Below are 17777 nucleotides of genomic sequence, written 5' to 3'. Positions count from 1 at the left end.
GGTGCAATAAGGATGTAAGTAGCAAAGAACATGGTGAAAGCATGAAACGAGGGGTTCAAGACAGGATCACAGTGACGATACCTGGGAAGAGGGAGACATGATAAGAAATCGCCAGGCGATGTGTTTATCAAACTGGCATAAAAGCATGATAACTAGGAATGGATGTCTTGATAATTAATTCTAGAAAAGTCCAGTATAATTCCATCTGTTTGCTTATGATAAGTTCACTTTGGATAAGGGAACTTTCTTGTGGAAACACAGAAGCCTACTGGAGTGAGAAAGCTCCAAACATCTGCTTGCTAATGTCACGACGCACAAGATAACTATTATTTCCTGAATCCTGGTGTTCGTCCTGATAAATATTCTATCCTGTGACTCAAAGGCCTAACTAGCCATAGAAACTCTGGGGAGAAGCACAGTTTGTTCTTGGAAAGTGACATTTTCCAGAATTTAGAATATGGGCAAACGTTTCCACCCATAGCCACAGAGGACACAACTGGAGGGATGTTACTCCTCTCTCATGTGGCCTTCATATGAGCAGAGGTTTCAGAGCCATCACATTCAAGGTTATCCATAATTATTACACCTATGTACAACAGATTGATTATGGCTATTTTTTGCATATAAGGGCTACATGAAATCCAGAGTTAGGGATTAAACTATGTTAAAGACTAGGACAATAGGACTGCAGTCACAAAGTCATCAGTCAAATAGAAGAACATTCTCATCAAAACTGTTGACTCAAAAGCATATATCATGTCTCTATATTAGAGGATCATATGCTTAGATGTAACGTAAAGAGGATTTACTTTACTAAGAGGCTGGTAGATCAGCTTCTCAGCAGAAGTGGTAGATGTTAATACACTGAGGGAACTTAAACATGCATGGAATAAGCACAAAGCTATTCGAATCTAAGATGCGACCAAGGACCGAAAGGTCTGAGTCTTTATACCAAGAAAAATTGGCCGAATAGACAGCCAAATGGGTTTTATCCGCCGTCAAATTCTGTGCCAAGATTTTGATGAAATATGCGGGGTGTGAATAGGTTATCAGACAGAGAAACCAAAATATCACCCATTTTTGTTTCTTCAAGATAGATGGTTCTGTTATCCTTTTAATTTGATTAATTGCGGTTTTCCATGAGTCAACGCAACAAACAATCAATTGATATGTAAATATTAAACAGCTTGTATAACCATTCATTACATCACTTTATTTCCCTGCCTGCTCACACCTATCTAGTTAATTAAGGCATCACCATAATTCCTGAATTCCATAACAGTCAAGACTTCAATTTGCATATAAAACATATTTTGCTGTTGTTTTCCTTTTGAACGTATTATGACTGCCAGTCATTTAAACATATGGTTTTTCACTATACAGTAGCTGCCATATGATGTCATACATATTGTTGTTTTTTTTAAATGTTGTGATCTGAGAGAATATATGATTAAAGAAATGCTGAGCAAATTCACACATACATACTGTCAACTGACACGATTTGATTAATTTAGCATCAGTTCTGTCTATAAAATTGCAACATACAACATATTGCATTTAACCCTTTCTTGTGACCACACTGGCTCTTTATTATTTCACTGTTTTTACAAATCCTACCAAGTTGTTATTCTTGATTGCTAACTCACAGAAATTAAATATAGTGTATCTAACTAAAAAAATTAATTTTTGAGCAAAAACAAAATATTTCTTTTCACGGGAATTCCAGGGGAAATATCCAAATTCTGATGGATTTTAATTGTGTAAAACAATCAGAAAAAAAAATAAGAGCTAAAAAAAGAATGCCAATCAGATAAATACTATTCTGGGGCAGCTTTTATATTTTTTATGTTGTCCTACTTTAATAAAAAACTAAACAAAAAAAGAATGCTGTCTCCAAGCAGTCAAAACAATCAACGGGGCAGAGTTTTTTTGTTTGTTTTTTTATATTTTCAGGTGGAATTTCTTTCCACAATGATTCCTAGAAATCCCTACTAACTGGGAACTGGTTGGTTATGTAGAAGGCACTGTGGGGTTTAGCTACTAAAGTCTGATTGATCAGTGGAGTTGAAGACGTAACTCTCGTAAACTTAAAAACAACTTGATCAGCTACTCATTTAATGATGAAAAGTGAGGTTCAGTCAAATGCAATCAAGGTAGACATTGCAAGCCTTCTCTAGAGTTCCCATAGAGTGGCACTGAATATCTGCGAAGCTTAGCTCAACGCCTGTTGAGTAGGTTGTAAAGTCGGCTGAGTTGGTCACGTAAGTCTTTCAATTAAGTCAGAGGTAAAGTTAGTGGTCAAGTCCTTCAGTACTATTCCGTTTAATGGAGTTTATCAGCTCACCTCCTTCTGGAGAAATAAGTTAAAAATACTTAAGTTGATCTAACATTTCTGCATGTAACCAGACTTAACTCAGCTGTACCGCAATATGATTTCCTTTGTAGCTCGACTGCCGAGTTGTCAGAATTCCAAGAAATTTACTTGGTCCCAACTTAACCGAGAAGACAGAGTTCTGTGGGAAATATTTCGAACTGTTCCAAACTGGATCTAGATCAATATAATCATGAATATCTTGGAAAGATTGACATGGATGGAGTTTTTCAAACTTACTAAGTTATTGAGTTTGTGACCATGACTCAAGAAGACCTAAAAACAACATTCAGTTTTCCTCCGAGGTTGTAAGGGAACCTTATAAACTGAACCTCTCAACCATCACCTTGGCTGAAGTAGAATCCTTGAACCATAAGAACCATTTGGCCATCTAGTCTGCCTGTTTTTTTCCTGATGTAAGCCACATCAAAGGATACAAGGTCCCCAGTCCCTGTAAATGGGTCAGGCAATGACCTTCCTTGATCTAATATACTTTTTGCAATGATAGGAGTAGATGTTTGTATTGTCTTCTTCAACAACTTTAGTTATTATTATTTATTCATTTTTCACATAATTCTGTATTTAGCATCATAAATTATGAAAAGCCTTTATTGAAACCCTCCCAGGTCCCTTGTGCCTTTCATACCCTATTCCTTTTACTGCGGTGGCACATTAGCCTTCCAAGTAGGTACAGAGGGGTAATGACTGGGTTTTGTTCTGAATCAAGGAGGGATTTCTTTGGGGGCATGTCAATATGTGCCCCGATCCCTGTAGCTGATTGAAAAGGTGCCCAACATTTCTAGGGAAGCACCGCGTTAATGATTTAGTGGAAAGACAGGAATCAGTCTTTGTTATGCCACTTATCCCTGAACTCTTACATACATTAACCTTGTTTGGTTTTTTCATTCATGCTATGATAACATTTTCGTGTGAAATGAAACCAAACTGGTAAAGGCGAGGTAAGTCACTTCTGGGGTTAACTATTTATAGATCCAGAAATGTGTGTCTGCTTTTGAATGTGTTTGAATGATGTGTTTGGTCTTTAAAAAGTAAAATAGTCCACATAGTGTTCAGCCTTAAACAAATAAGTATGAGAATATGAAAAAAATAGCCACTAATAATGTTGTTTTATATCGTAAAATTTTGCTGATTATCCAAATCCCTTCTGATGTCTTTCTAATTAACTAGTAAATCCCTTCTGAGGTCTCTCTGATTTGTAATCTCTAGTAGTCTTTACAGAGCTATTCGAATGGCCTATTTTGTTGAAAATAAAAAACTCCCCAAACCTTTTTTTGTGTAATTGCTATAACTTTGGAAAATTCCTGCAAATCTTTTCCGGTCGAGTCTCCAAGGGTTATATTTGGGGTAGGCACTCAGAGGCGCCATATGAAATTTGATGGAACATAAAAGACGAGTTAAAGCAGTAGGCAGCCAAGTGGCAGATGAGTTTTAATGTTAACAAATGCAGAGTTATGCATTTTGGGAAAAGAAATAAGTATGGGAATTATACCTTAAATGTTTTTTTGGGGGGGAAATCAATAAACGAGAAGGACTTGGGAATAATTGTAGACAATACATTTAGCAACAGTCTTCAATGTCAAGCATTGCAGAAGTCAATGATAAGAACCCACCTTTACTATACAGCGCAGACTTACGCTTTAAAATGAGATTGTACAGAGTGGGGTTACAAAACTAATACAAGGGATGGAAAACCTTAGTTATGAAGAAAGGTTAGAGAAGTTAAATTTGTTTGCATAAGAAAAAAGATATCATTATACAAATACACATGGGGACAATACCAGCTGCTCTGTAATGACTTGCTCATTAATAGGAATATACAAAGAACAAACTTTCTATATTCAGACTTGAAAAAAGGCATTTCCCTCCAAACCATTGAAAAGATGTTGATGCCTTAAAATATGGGCTATACGGACAGAATTACCTATGACTCTTTGAGGCACAACTGGAAATCACTTTAATGTTGAACTTGAACACATCAATATTGAACACATCAAAGTTGAACTTGATGGACTTGTCCCCCCCCCACCTAAATCATTATGCAACAATGTTAAATATAAAATTAAAAAGTTATACATTGCAACACTTAAATGTAATTAATCACAATAACCATAATTTTATGAAATATGGTTGATATCATATGTGCTTATGAGACAACTAATGCAATACGTTTTATTATTAAATACTACACGTGCTGCTACAGTAAGTGTGTGTATGCATAAATGTACTTTTTTGACTGTATATAAATGTATATGTATGCACCTAAGGAAAATTTACTCCATTTTTTATTACTAGTATGAGATTAAAACAATAATGAGCTATTTTCTGTTGTAGAACAGTTCTATTTTTTGCTTAATATAACATTTTCAGACAGCTTCATATTAGCCATTTATGTATGTTCTAACCCTGTTATCTTTTCCCAAGCTACTAGACCAACAACTTCACTCTTTATCATACTACATGTGGTAGAATTGCTCAGTGTTAATCACCCAATCAGACACTGACTAATGAAAGCCGATGGAACAATAGACCTCATTAGCATTGCCATAAAGAATCAGCTCAGTGTGGTGATTGAGTAGGACAAAGTCACCCGAAATGTACTCTTACTGATGAACCTTGAAGGTGACATGAAATCTGTAAATGTAAGTTCTCTTTGTTCCCATAACGTTCCCATAACATGGCAAATTGTGGGCCGCATTCGTTTAATTAGTGCAGACCGAGGAGCTGAGCGGGTTAAGTATATCCCTGGAGTTGCATTGTTCCTTCCTACGAGTCCAGTAAGCGTTTTTCTCAAGATTTACCATTTTCAAGGTGGGACATTTTGGAATAGTGAAGCATTCATCAGCATTAGCTCCCAGCACATGCCAATCCAAATAATGACAGTAATAAAAACTAAAAGATTTTTTCGGAAAAGCCCCAACCCCTATCAGTAAATGTATGATGTATATATCATTGCTCGGATGTAAGCAGGTATCGAGCCGTGGTTCCTGCATGCTGACAAGGTGATCTGGCAATGTACTGCCAGCATGCAGGGGCCGTTACAATTTCATTCTATTTTTGTTACCATGGAAACTGGCAGGTACCGTAAGCTTCCAGTCCCATGCCTTGACCCTGCTCAAAGGCTGCGATGGGATAATTTATTTTGCTATTTCAGAGAGATGTGGCCAACTTAAAAGGTGCACTTCAACCCTCTAATGCACTTTAAAGCATATGAATGAGGAGCTAATTCATGCCCTTTTATACTTCAAGCAGCTAAATCCAGCGGTGATCATGTAGGGCAGAGGTAGTGTTAGAGCTGGGCATTTTCACGACAACAAAATGTAAACCCGAGTAAAAATACATATTAAAGTACTCACTAAGTGTCTTAACATGTATGGTGACACTGCCTGGGGCAGTAGACCGTACCTTTAACCAACCATAAGTCCTATATGTGGGTTTCATGTCTAACAAAGGGATGAAGATAGGGGAGTGGGATCAGGAACTAAGGGATGGCGCTCTACCTGCAGAAGAATGACACCTGGGAGATACAAATTAGGATTTAATCACATATTCGATAATAACGGAACATGATTCCAATAACATGTTAACGCGGACATCTTTCTTAGTCCCTTAGGTGTTGTCAGAGTCTATGCTTTAAATGATGCGCGCGCCTTCCTACGTGAGAAATCGTCCGCACTGTCTACAAAAGCTATTTTAAAAATTAAACAACTGAGACTTGGCATTGACTCAAACATTTCTAGATGCATATACTCCTATTTCCTTAAGGACCTGTTACATCTTATCCAAAAGATTATCAACCTTATTTAAAAAAAAAATAGTTGCGGATCACATTGTGGCTATTAAGCTGGTCCAGAGCAAATAAAGACATGAACTTTGGGGGTATTAGTATTGGTATTAGCGAATAGTTAACTCTTAAACTGCCTTGTGAACAGATGAGTTCCAGGCTAATGGTCAACGTTTGGCGAATTCCCTATAGAAAAATAGAAGACAGGACCAATTATATAAAAACGAAATATTAAATTGTGTCACAACGATCTGTCCATATGAATCAATGTAAACTGTGTTTGTAGATAAGCCTAATATCATCAAAATGTGCTGATTTCTTTTTATCTAACTACTATGAATATCACATTTTATTCTTAAGGTTAACATAACATCCGAATAACTGCGATCTGAATATCCGCGTCTCATTAGAATTCTGCGTTTACATTAATGTTCATTTTATTCACAGTTTCTCTGTTAACCATTTGGGTGCCTGAGGCAATCAATATATGCATCAATGAATTGTCCACTCCTGCTCTCCAAAGCTTGGGGGGGATGGGGGGCATCTGATCAGCGCTTTGCACTATTCAGCTGTGTAGGGTTTCTGAATAATCCAAGGATTCTGGATCAGCGAGCGATATCGATGCTGATATTGTCTTGATTTTCTGATCACTCCCAGGTTTAGCTACGTTGGCCATCGTTAAACATTGCTGATGGGTGATAATACATGGGCATCTAAAGAGCCAGTCTCATTAAATACATATTGTTTCTTCTGGTGTAGGGACTTGGAGTGATGTGTAGGGTCTGATGAATCATCCGTGCCCCCCCAGCCCTTTCTAAAGCCATTCTCAGCCATCCCCACAATGGTGGTTAATTCAGCTCTGCCTTTCCACTAGATTAGCCTGAACCCTCGTCCTGCAGTTTCTCTGTCAGCGATGCTGCTGCTGCTGAAGCTGCTGCCACTGAGGTATCCATGACGACAGCCATTACCCTCCCCTTTACAGCATCTCTTTTTCCGAGGACCTTAAAAAGACAAGTCAATCAGCCAATCACATTTTCTAGATCTTAAAGGCAGGTGGGCGGGATGATAGGAGGGTCTTCTATCCATCACATAGAAGGGGGGGCCCTTGCAACATACAGAGAAGAAAAAAAAATATCAATCTCACCTTCATTACATTTAATGTATATTTTTGCATCATTTTCTTTTGTAACAAAAATACACATGTATGTATATGTATATGCCTATATATACACGCATATCTGGACATACATGTGTTTGCGTGGATTTTGTGTTTCATTCAGCAGCAGGCAGGAATCGTATCACTGATTTGCAGGACTCTCTCCTATTTTCTCTGTCTGCTTCCAGGAAAACCAGCAAGGCATCCGTGTGCACGTCTTTGTAAGCGTGTGCGTCTATTCTTCCATTCCACGTTTTCGTTTTGTTTTTAATTCTTTGGAGGGGAACGTGATATTTTTTTTTTTATTATTTTTTTTTTTTTTTTTTACAAAACATGAGATCCAAAGCACTGCATTCTGCAATGCCATCATATCAATGGAGATACAGGTAAGCGAGGAGGGCATAGAAAGGCCCCTATACTTGCTATATTGGTTTGCAATGATGATCTCGGGCAGTCACAATAGGACCAAATGAGATCATTTATAGAAGAGATAAATTGTTATCTCCTAGTTTTAACCTATTCATATGCCAGGAATCCCGTTAGATGTTCCTTGTGCTACTAATGCTATATATACAGTATAACATATATATATATATATATATATATATATATATATATATATTGTGATTTTAGTTGCATTATTAGGATGTTCTTGATTTCATGATCTTAATATCTGTCCGTATTCATGGTGCACACTGCCTTGTGTTTGTCCCCCCCCCCCCAACAACATCATTCCCCGGCTCGTGCCATAGCAGAGACTGATCTCTTCAGGGCCATAGAGAGATTGTCCCCCTAAGATGCCGAGACTGGACGCCCTGTTCATCCTGGTGGTTTCCATGTCGTATTTCAACCCCGAAAAGGCCTTGGCAGCCCCAGCAGAAAATGGTAAGCCATCCCTCGTCCTTTTAATGGGTTTTTTAATTCTACTCTATTTAGTTTCACCCACATTGAATAGGTTCTGGTCTTACCTGCTTTCGTAGTGAGGACCCATGAATGGGCACAATGGTTTTCTACAATTGTGATTTAATTCCATTCTAATCTCTCTGAGATATTGTCCTAGTTATCACAAATCAATTTCCATTGCCTTATTAATTGTACTCCTGTAACTAAGAAACCCTTTATCTGTTTTTTTTTAAGCTTATTAAGCTTGATGAGATCATAACTTTCATGTGTATTGGCACAAGTTGCAATCAGAGATGTGGATCAAATTGTATTCTTATTAGTGTCCATGTTTAAGTATAAATCAGTGCGATAACGTGTTATGATGTTATCTGCAATGCTCACTTAATAGAACTTCGCAGTCATGGTTTTGAATGTTTATCGCACACACAGAGCTGATTTGCCTTCCATATAACCGTACTCAGAGCACCAAAATTAGGGCACCCTTGTCCTAGCACCAGTACATGTTATTGATAGCGTAGGGGGATCACTATGAGTATCCATACCCCTTAATGTTTCAGGTGTCCAAATCAGGGTACCTTCGAGAGTCTATCCATCTACCTTACCTGTCCGGCATGCCTGGAAATTCTCGGGGTCACTTCTGCGATCATATCTCCGATTCCCAGATAGTGCTTTTGCCAGTCGTATGTTGTGGTTGAAATCCCTGCTTGAACGCAGGTGACTCTGTTAAGTGTTTTAATGACAAGTCAAGGTTAACACATTTGGGGAGTCATTACATAGAATCTCCACAATGTGCTATTAAATGGTTAATATTGTCAGCTCATTTAGAAAGTTCCTACACCTCATAGTACTAAGCTTAGGTGGCTCCCAAGGGGGCCATGTGGGAGATGTCACAGCAATAGCAGAGACCTTTATTGAATTCTCAGCTTGCTGGACCAATCAGGGGACATAAGAGGATCTATTCAACTGGCTTGTGATCCCCCCTGACCTCAAAAGCGGGACTGTAGGGCACAAGACAGTTGGGAGGTATGAGTATGTCAGGCTTGGGAGGTATGAGTACTGACACGTGAAGCCTACGCTAGTGTCCCTCATTGTCATATAGGTCATCTTCTGGTTAACCCCCATGTGCCCTGTGCCTATTTTACTTAAGACAGATAATCTTGGGTCGTAATGACAAAGAACTACATGATCAGAATATTAAGCCAAGAGGGGAAAATATCTCATTTTATCTTAGAATTGTGCTTTCTTTTTTTTTTTTTAAAAAAGGCTTTTCCGTTGCAGTATAAATTGTGTTTTGTTCTTTTCTGGGATAAATCCCATTGGAGATGCTGAATGTTTTCATCAAATGCTGTCCTTTGTAACATAAGAGTGTGATGATCAGCAGATACTAATAGTGCTTTTTTGGAACTCCTTGCTACTCCAGGCTTGTGGGACTGCAACTCCCAGTTTCCAATTCAATTACAGGAATGCCATGCATTTCTTTTGGCTGTTAGGTCACATTGTGAATGAATGAAATGTTTTGGTAGTAATGAAGTCTGCATTGTATTCACCATTGCACCTGTACCCAATGGGTAGCCACACACTACAGTGTTTGCTGGGCTGCACTTGGGAGACACAAAGCGCATTTGCCCTGATGACCAGTCTGGACCATTACTCCCAATCTGACAGTTCCAGCCATGACAGTTCCAGTCATGGTGTGAATCTTATTTTGGCCCTTGATCTTGTCTTAGATTCCGTAGCCATATGCATATCCTATACATGTTTACATTCCCTATCCGTAAAATATAACTTCATTACATCTAAGCCCCTGACCCTGTATATTTTGGTTATGACCTTTTGTTCTAGCATTTCACTTTCCTCTGTCCCTCAAGCTATACATACACACACAGAATAACTGTGGTATTTGTGATTGTCGTAAAAGTTTGTATACCGTGTATATAACCCACTCCAAAAACACCAAAAAAATAAGTTAAAAAAAGGCTAATTTACTAAAAACACAACATATGTTCTTCAAATATCCAAATATATTTGCAGTAAATATGACATTACATTTAGTTATATAGCATATGAATGAGGCAGTAAGAGAGGATCGCTTGGATAAGGATGAGTTGATTGAAGTAGGTGTCGATCCTGTTGATCTTGCAGGTGGGCATGGCAGGTGGCTTCTCTTCAGGATATTATGAGAAAAGATTGTCCATCGATACATTACAGAAGTTGCAAGTGACTTTTACCATTGATACTTTGTGTTCCCAAAATGTATTTTAGGATTAATATTTAACATACGGCAGGGTAAAACCTTTCGAATGACACAGATGTATTGCAGTGTTTTTCCTATTTCAGCATTATTATTATTTTTTTTATCAAAAACCAAAATGCTTGGTACTTTATGAAGTTTAACATGTATAATTACGTTCATCATTTAAGATGGTCTTCATAAATTGTAGTGTGTAGGGGAGCTGAACCCCCTGAAACTGTCCCCTTTGCGTATTCAGAACATTAGGTGAAACCTAACAAGGGAAACACAGCTGTCATGGATTATCATTACCCGGCACCGGAGTGAAGTTTATAAACACTGGAATGACAAATTAGGACATGGAGAAGGTTTTTCTTACAAACGTCTTGATGACCTCCTTAGTGAATTTATCTCGTTGAGCTGATATTATGTTTCCGCTGCTGCTCTACATCTGCCATTATCCTGTGATATATACATAGTTACACACCTCTGTTGGTCCTTAGGACTTTGTGATACATTATAGCGGGATAACTAATTTGTAGAACAAGCTGTAGATTCACGTCTTTGAAGACCTTGTTGATTCCTTTCCATTGGAGGAGACCATTCATTGTGTTCTGTGATAAGCAGGCTGTCTTCTTTGGGACCAATATGGCAGCATCCAATATTAGCTAGAAATCAACTATTTATAAACTTTATAAAGTTGTCCTGAAAAAATACGAAGATACTGTTTACTATGTTGCTTTCATGATATCTACTCATCTGCTCATACCTTCTTGCAGGGGAAGCTCACTGAGGTTGGCCTTTCATAGTATATGATGAAGCAGTTTAATGTTTGTAATTGAAACTTTTATCAAATACATCTCAGTGAGTTTCTTCTGCAAAGTTGACTACCTCGATATGCTGACCCAGAATGTTTGGATAGGAATATTCACTGTATATAATTATGAGGTTCCCTGAATAGAATGCATTGGCCACAGGGCTGCATTTCTTTTTAGTTATACTCATTGATAATAGCCACAATATTTGAATAAAAAAGATGGTAGCCAAATGCTAGCACAGTCTGTTAAATTAAGATTACTGCCCAATAAATATTTATAGACAGCCTATTCCATTGGGGACATTAAAATTGACAATATGCAATTCGACAATAAGATACTGTACACAAACAAAAGACCGAGAAGAGCGCAATGTTCTTGTGATTTAACAATATATTAATTATAGGGTATAATCCATTAATTCTCATATAAATACTATATATAGTATATATATCTATATATATATATATATGACAGAGGCTGGCTGGGCAGTGGAACAGCTGGTGCAAGTTGGACCGGCCCTTTGTAAACAATTTTGGACTGGCCAGAGGAGGCAGGAATGCAGCGGGTTTATATAACACCAGGTTACGTGGTAAAAGGGGGGTTGCTTGCACAGAGTGTAAGAGTCAGAATGTAAACTGCGGGTGAGGTAAGGGGATGATAGTGAGAGTGAGTATTTATTAATAACTGAAGGTATGTACTGTATGTTAAAATAAGAGTGTTTGTTATCATTAATGTGTAAGTGTTTATGTGAGCATGAATGTGTGTGTGTGAGCATGTATGTGTGAATGAGCATGAATGTGTGTGTGTGTGTGAGCATGTATGTGTGAATGAGCATGAATGTGTATGTGTGTGTGAGCATGAATGTGGATATGTAAGTTTGTGTTAGGGAATGTAAGGTTTGTTAGGTATGAGTATATGTATCCTATTGTAAGTTTGTATTAGTGTAAGTTTGTACCTTACAGTGCCAGCCTGTATCTTGAGGCAGGGGAGCAAAGGGCCGATGGACTTTACACCCCCTCCTAGGGCCTAAAGATGCCAGCTCTCCCCTGGGATATGAGTCTGAGATAAACTCTTATTGAAGTCAAACACATCTAAATTTTAGAGAAATTAGGGTATACAAAAATGGTTGGTGACAAATGAATTCACCAAGCGGTTTCAGTAGGACAGCAGGAGTCATCTACAGCATAGATGTAAGCTTTCTAAACCCAGCCTGGGTTACACTTGTTGCTTGATAAGTGCATAAACCCTTTAGTGAAAGGTGATGCCTAGTACTTTACGTATGAAACTAAATTCCATGCTCGTGTTTATCAGCCACCATAAATGTGATTTGAAGATCCTTTCATCTTAGAGCCAGCATTTTTTTTATCAAATAGGCATCTTTTGTTCTTTTTTTTTTTGCTCCACCCTGAAACCATGATATTATAATACAGCTAGAACAATGACTTGGATCGTATCATGCCTGTGATTAACACTTGCAATTGTTATTGCAAACTTGTATTTATTAGAGGGACAGTCTGATATGCCACACAGCCCCATTCACAAAAAATGCATGTTAAAGTACTTTAATATGGATTAATTCCCTGCATCCTTCCAAAAACATAGACCCGTCTGATAAAAACGCTGCTGTTTTAGAGCGACATTCCCATTCTGCGTGCACACTGCTTCGCAGGAGATGACATGAATCCATGTTTAAGTATACTGGCTGTATTTCAGCCAGCCAAACTCATTACGGTGCTCACTCCATATTGTTTTAGTTAAGCAAAGTCTGGACCCAGGCCCAAAACCTACTGTAGCTCTCACAGGTAGACAGAATATCTTCGGCTGACATAGGTGTCTGGGACAGAGTTTGTGAGAGTCATTGGTGCTTGTGAGGCATTTACAGAAATGTCCTCCATAACGGTTGCTCTGGAACCATGTAAGCACTCTTCTTCCACTTCTAGATGTGCACGAGAGTCTGTGACTGAAGGGGTAATTTAACTTGGCTCCACGCACCATGTCCTCTAGCTTGGTCTGTGTAGACCTGTTCTGTGGTATGGCCACCTGGACTACCCCGTATGTAGTGCATTCCTTCTCAATTCTGTGCCGTATCTTCTTTCTGTAATCATCTCTCTGAGGGACCTTCAGATCTGGAGCCCGTGAACCACAGCAGTAGTGTTATATGATCTGCTTCCGTGTTAGGTTTCCACATAATTTTCCTCATTGTACCAACATTTCCAATACGTTTAATAGCACGTCTAAGATGATTTTATCATTTGAATGTCCTCCAAAATCCCCAGAATAATATCATGCACTAACAGTCTCACCATCCCTCTCTATGTGGGACCTGAAAAGGAGGTGCGCAGTGGACAGAATCAGGGAAAAAGTGCTCAACGTTTAATATATCTGCCCCATCTGGAGATCACAAGAACTCTTTTGAAGACCAGTCATTCAGCTGCAGTAATAAAAGCCCCAGGTGTAAATTCCAGCTTATGTCTGTGAGTAGAAGAAAGTCACAAAAAACGTGGTATTTAACCTGATAGAACCTTCATGGCGTGTTGTCATGAAAAAAGTGGCCCAAGAACCTATCATGGAATGTCATAAAGAAAGTAGCAGTGTGTGCTTCCGTGCACAGTAGGATCCATTCATCCTCCCGCGAGGATCCATTCATGAGTAGTGAGTCAGAGACCGATCAGCAGAATCTGCGAAGTTAAAAAATGTTTTAAAAAATCCTAAAAATAAAAAGAAGAAAATATAACGCAACCCGTGACAGGCTGGATCGCTGTGAACGGCCATTAACCCTCCCAGTGCCGGAAGCCTTGCGCGATCATCCAAGACTCTCCTTATGAATGGATGCATTGCCTTCTCAATGAATGCGATGCTCCATTCATGGAAAGCGGGTGCTGCTGATCAGTCAGAGAATGATCAGGAGCCTTGAAAAAGTAAATTAATTAATAAATTAAAAAAATTAAGAAAAGTGTCCAACTGTTGATCCCTGCTGTCATGCAGAGGATCAGACACTACCCCCTACCCCACCTGCAAATAAAATTACTAATCATTTAACCCTTTATTTTTGTGTGCCCTATTCTGCATGCGGTTGCCTGTGCCATGGATATTTAAATAAATATACAAAACTCTAGAGATGCTGCTGAATACAGTTTGATCGGTTTCTCTGCAGTTGCATGTAATCGGTGCAAACAATCCCAAGCAGATATCGAAAGTTTGGTGAAAAAACGAAACTAAAATTAATGTTACGGTTCCCTTTGCCAGAGATTATGGTGACCAAATAACCATGGTACATGTCCAAATGCCTCTAGTAAAATACCCTGGCTCGTCTTCTCTCTGAGAATATGTACTTTGGTGAGGGTATTTTCGTGCTGGTGGGCTGCTAAACAGTCCCAAATGAGACATAGGCTTCACAAAATAAAATTTGAAATTTTCAGTTTTGCAAAACTGTGCCCCGTGACGTCCAAAAAAAAAACTTAAGACAACATATGCATGCTGGGTTTTTTTTCCAATTCAGGACACTTGCATTAATCTAGTTTGTGGTATTTTGGTCAAAAGTGGATTTTTTTTTCCAAAATGTTCATTATTTTAATGTGTTATTCATATTAGGTGTTAGACCATACATCAATAGAAAGCTCTATGTGTCCTTAAAGAAACAATATATAGTTTGTGCGGGTGTATGAAAAAGGAGAATCGTGGTTAAGGAAACATAGTGTACACATTCTGAAAGGGTCACAACTCCCTCAGTAAAGAAGGGGTTAATATGTTGCACGGAATGCTATGGTTTAGACCATGTTTGAATGTAGTAACTTTATAACAACCTTTCCAATGGTTTCCGTAACAAGCGACGTTACGTGAACATTAACCACGACCCACAACCTAAACAGAGATCCGGGTACATTTAACTGTTCATCTTCAGAACACCTTTAATTGGTTAATGCATTATTAATTAGATCAATCTAAGTTCCCATTTTAATTTGTTACATATACCAATTACATGATAAGAAGCATGTCTAGCATCATTTAAGCTCCTAATAAGTTGGTTCAATTAGGGGATCTGTTTTTCAGGCCTGTTTAATTTGTACTGTTTAATTTTGCATTAATAAAATATAGTTACGAGAAACATAATATGAGCGCTATATCTACATGTTAAAAAAAATAAAAAAAAAATATTACAAAATATCACTGTATAGAATAAAGGTACGTGAATATATTAGATAGGTAGATAGATAGATAATAGATGATCGCTACGTGATAGACAGATAATAGGTTATAGATAATTAAGATAGGTGATCGATATATAATATATTATATATAGATCACGATGGATAATAGGTAGACAGATAGGTAGAGCGATATATAGATGAATTAAATATAGGTAATAGATAGACAGATAACAGATAGATAGATAATGGATAATTAGATAATATACAGATGATAGATCATAGATAATATATACAATGGATAGATAGATGATTGATACGTGATAGACAAATAATAGGTAGAGAGATAATAAATAGATAGGTAATAGATAATTAATATAGATAGATGATAGATATATAATATATATAGATGATCGATGGATAATAGATGGTAGATAGATAGGTGATAGATATATGATAGATGATATATAGATGATCGATGGATAATAGGTAGAGAGATATATAGATAGATGATAGATAGCTAATAGATAGATAATAAATAGATAGATGTTAGATAACAGATAGATACAAAGATAGATAATGGATAATTAGATAATAGATAGAAAGATAGATCATATATAATACATAATGGATAGATAGATAAATGATCGATATGTGATAGACAGATAATAGAAAGGTAGAGAGATAATAAATAGGTAATGATGATTAAGATAGGTAATAGATATATGATAGATGGATAATAGATAGGTAGAGAGATATATAGATAGATGATAGATCATAGATAATACATAATGGATAGATAGATAGGACACATGTTTGTGTATTACTTGAAAGTGTTGTGTACACATTTTGCAACTTAATAGAATTATAATATCGTCTTGTGACTGTGTGATAGGCTAACCTGAGTTTATTGGCCTCTAATCTTGTTAGCTGTATTAGGAGAGGACAGTCGCTATATCATGCATGTTATTGGAAAGATGCGATCTCTTATAAAAACCAGCCACCTGTCTCAGTTCCACACTGATTACATTCTATTAAATCTCTTGTCAGACGGTTCTTCACAAGGACGGGCTCCTCTCGCCCCACCGTATGCAGTGGTCCTTATCTCCTGCTCAGGGCTATTAGCCTTCATCTTTCTGCTCCTCACCTGTCTCTGTTGCAAGAGGGGAGATGTTGGATTCAAGGTGAGAATGATAGCTACTTCTAAATTAACGGGTATAATAGGCATGAATACATTGGGAAAGCAGGTCCTTGTCCTGAAGGATTTACAGTTTAAGTAACATTGTTCACCATCAAGCGACAAAGACATCCAGCCCTGATAGATGTGTAGTAACATTTGGACCCAACTATCAGAAGCTCATTAATTACCACCAAGTAATGCATGACCCACCATTAGCTGCCAGGACAACACCATACGTTGAGATGCGTGCACGCTAATAGTGGGTGTATTCACAATTTACATTTATAAATACAATTTGCTCATGAAATTTTCTACATTTCTTATTGTCTCCTCTTTTTTATAGGAGTTTGAGAATCCTGATGGGGAAGAGTTTTCGGGGGAATACACCCCGCCTGCCGAGGAGACCTCCTCCTCTCAGTCCGTTCCTGATGTATATATTTTGCCTCTTTCAGAGGTGTCTTTACCTGTCCCCAGCACACAAGCTCCTAAAACAGGTACCCTTCATGCCACTGACCTCCTTTTACATGCTTCTGGCTCATACTCATTCCATCGATTAAAAAGTAGAATATTAGCAAAAGGAGAACCAGCTTTTTCTTTCTTTGGCATTGCCAAGGTTTCTATAGTCTGCATTAAATATGAAACCTCCTTGATAGTAGTTGGGAAAAAATGATTCCGATCATATTATATGTATTTTCATTTAGAAAATAACTTCCATGCAGTGAGTCATCACTTATAGTTATATGCAGTGTACTAAAAATAATTGATGGAGAAACAAGAACGAGCAACCGCATTAGAGGAAAGACGTCTAGGACAATCAATAAATTAGGGTGTTATTCTAAAGAGGGGTGTCCACACCGAGGCTGCTCGATGTCTGGGTTTGAAACATAAAATAGTTTGACATCTATAATTTAGATGACATAATCGATTAATCAGAGTTCTGAACAACCAGAGAGTGCAGTTCTCAATTATAATTGTTCAAATATGTCAGAATATAATTTGCATTCATTTCCAGCAGAGTCAACACAAAGTGATTTATAAGATTAAAGCAAAAGAGATATTAAGTAGCCGCAGATTCTTCCCAACAGTTTGGGCTGCATTTGGCTTGTTAACAGGCCCAGGCTGGGAATGACGAGGCACCCCTGGCACCTTAACGCCAGCAGCCACCAAATGAG

The 17777-nt window shown here is 37.9% G+C and overlaps 1 protein-coding gene across 1 annotated transcript in view; it reads left to right on the top strand.

Annotated features, from left to right (window-relative positions):
- The first annotated feature begins 8126 nt into the window (after positions 1–8126).
- LOC149286302 (serine/threonine-protein kinase LMTK1-like) overlaps positions 8127–17777 on the top strand; it is a 31430-nt gene continuing 21779 nt past the window's right edge. The window contains exons 1-3 of the mRNA XM_089494220.1: positions 8127–8214; positions 16476–16609; positions 16949–17099. Coding sequence (XP_089350346.1) covers positions 8127–8214; positions 16476–16609; positions 16949–17099 — 373 coding nt within the window. The remainder of the gene's footprint in view (positions 8215–16475; positions 16610–16948; positions 17100–17777) is intronic.

This window comes from Sceloporus occidentalis, unplaced genomic scaffold (assembly GCF_023333645.1).
Source record: "Sceloporus occidentalis isolate IW3139 unplaced genomic scaffold, rSceOcc1.0.p SCAF_70, whole genome shotgun sequence".
Lineage (NCBI taxonomy): Eukaryota > Metazoa > Chordata > Lepidosauria > Squamata > Phrynosomatidae > Sceloporus > Sceloporus occidentalis.
This window is presented reverse-complemented; position numbering and strand designations above follow the sequence as displayed.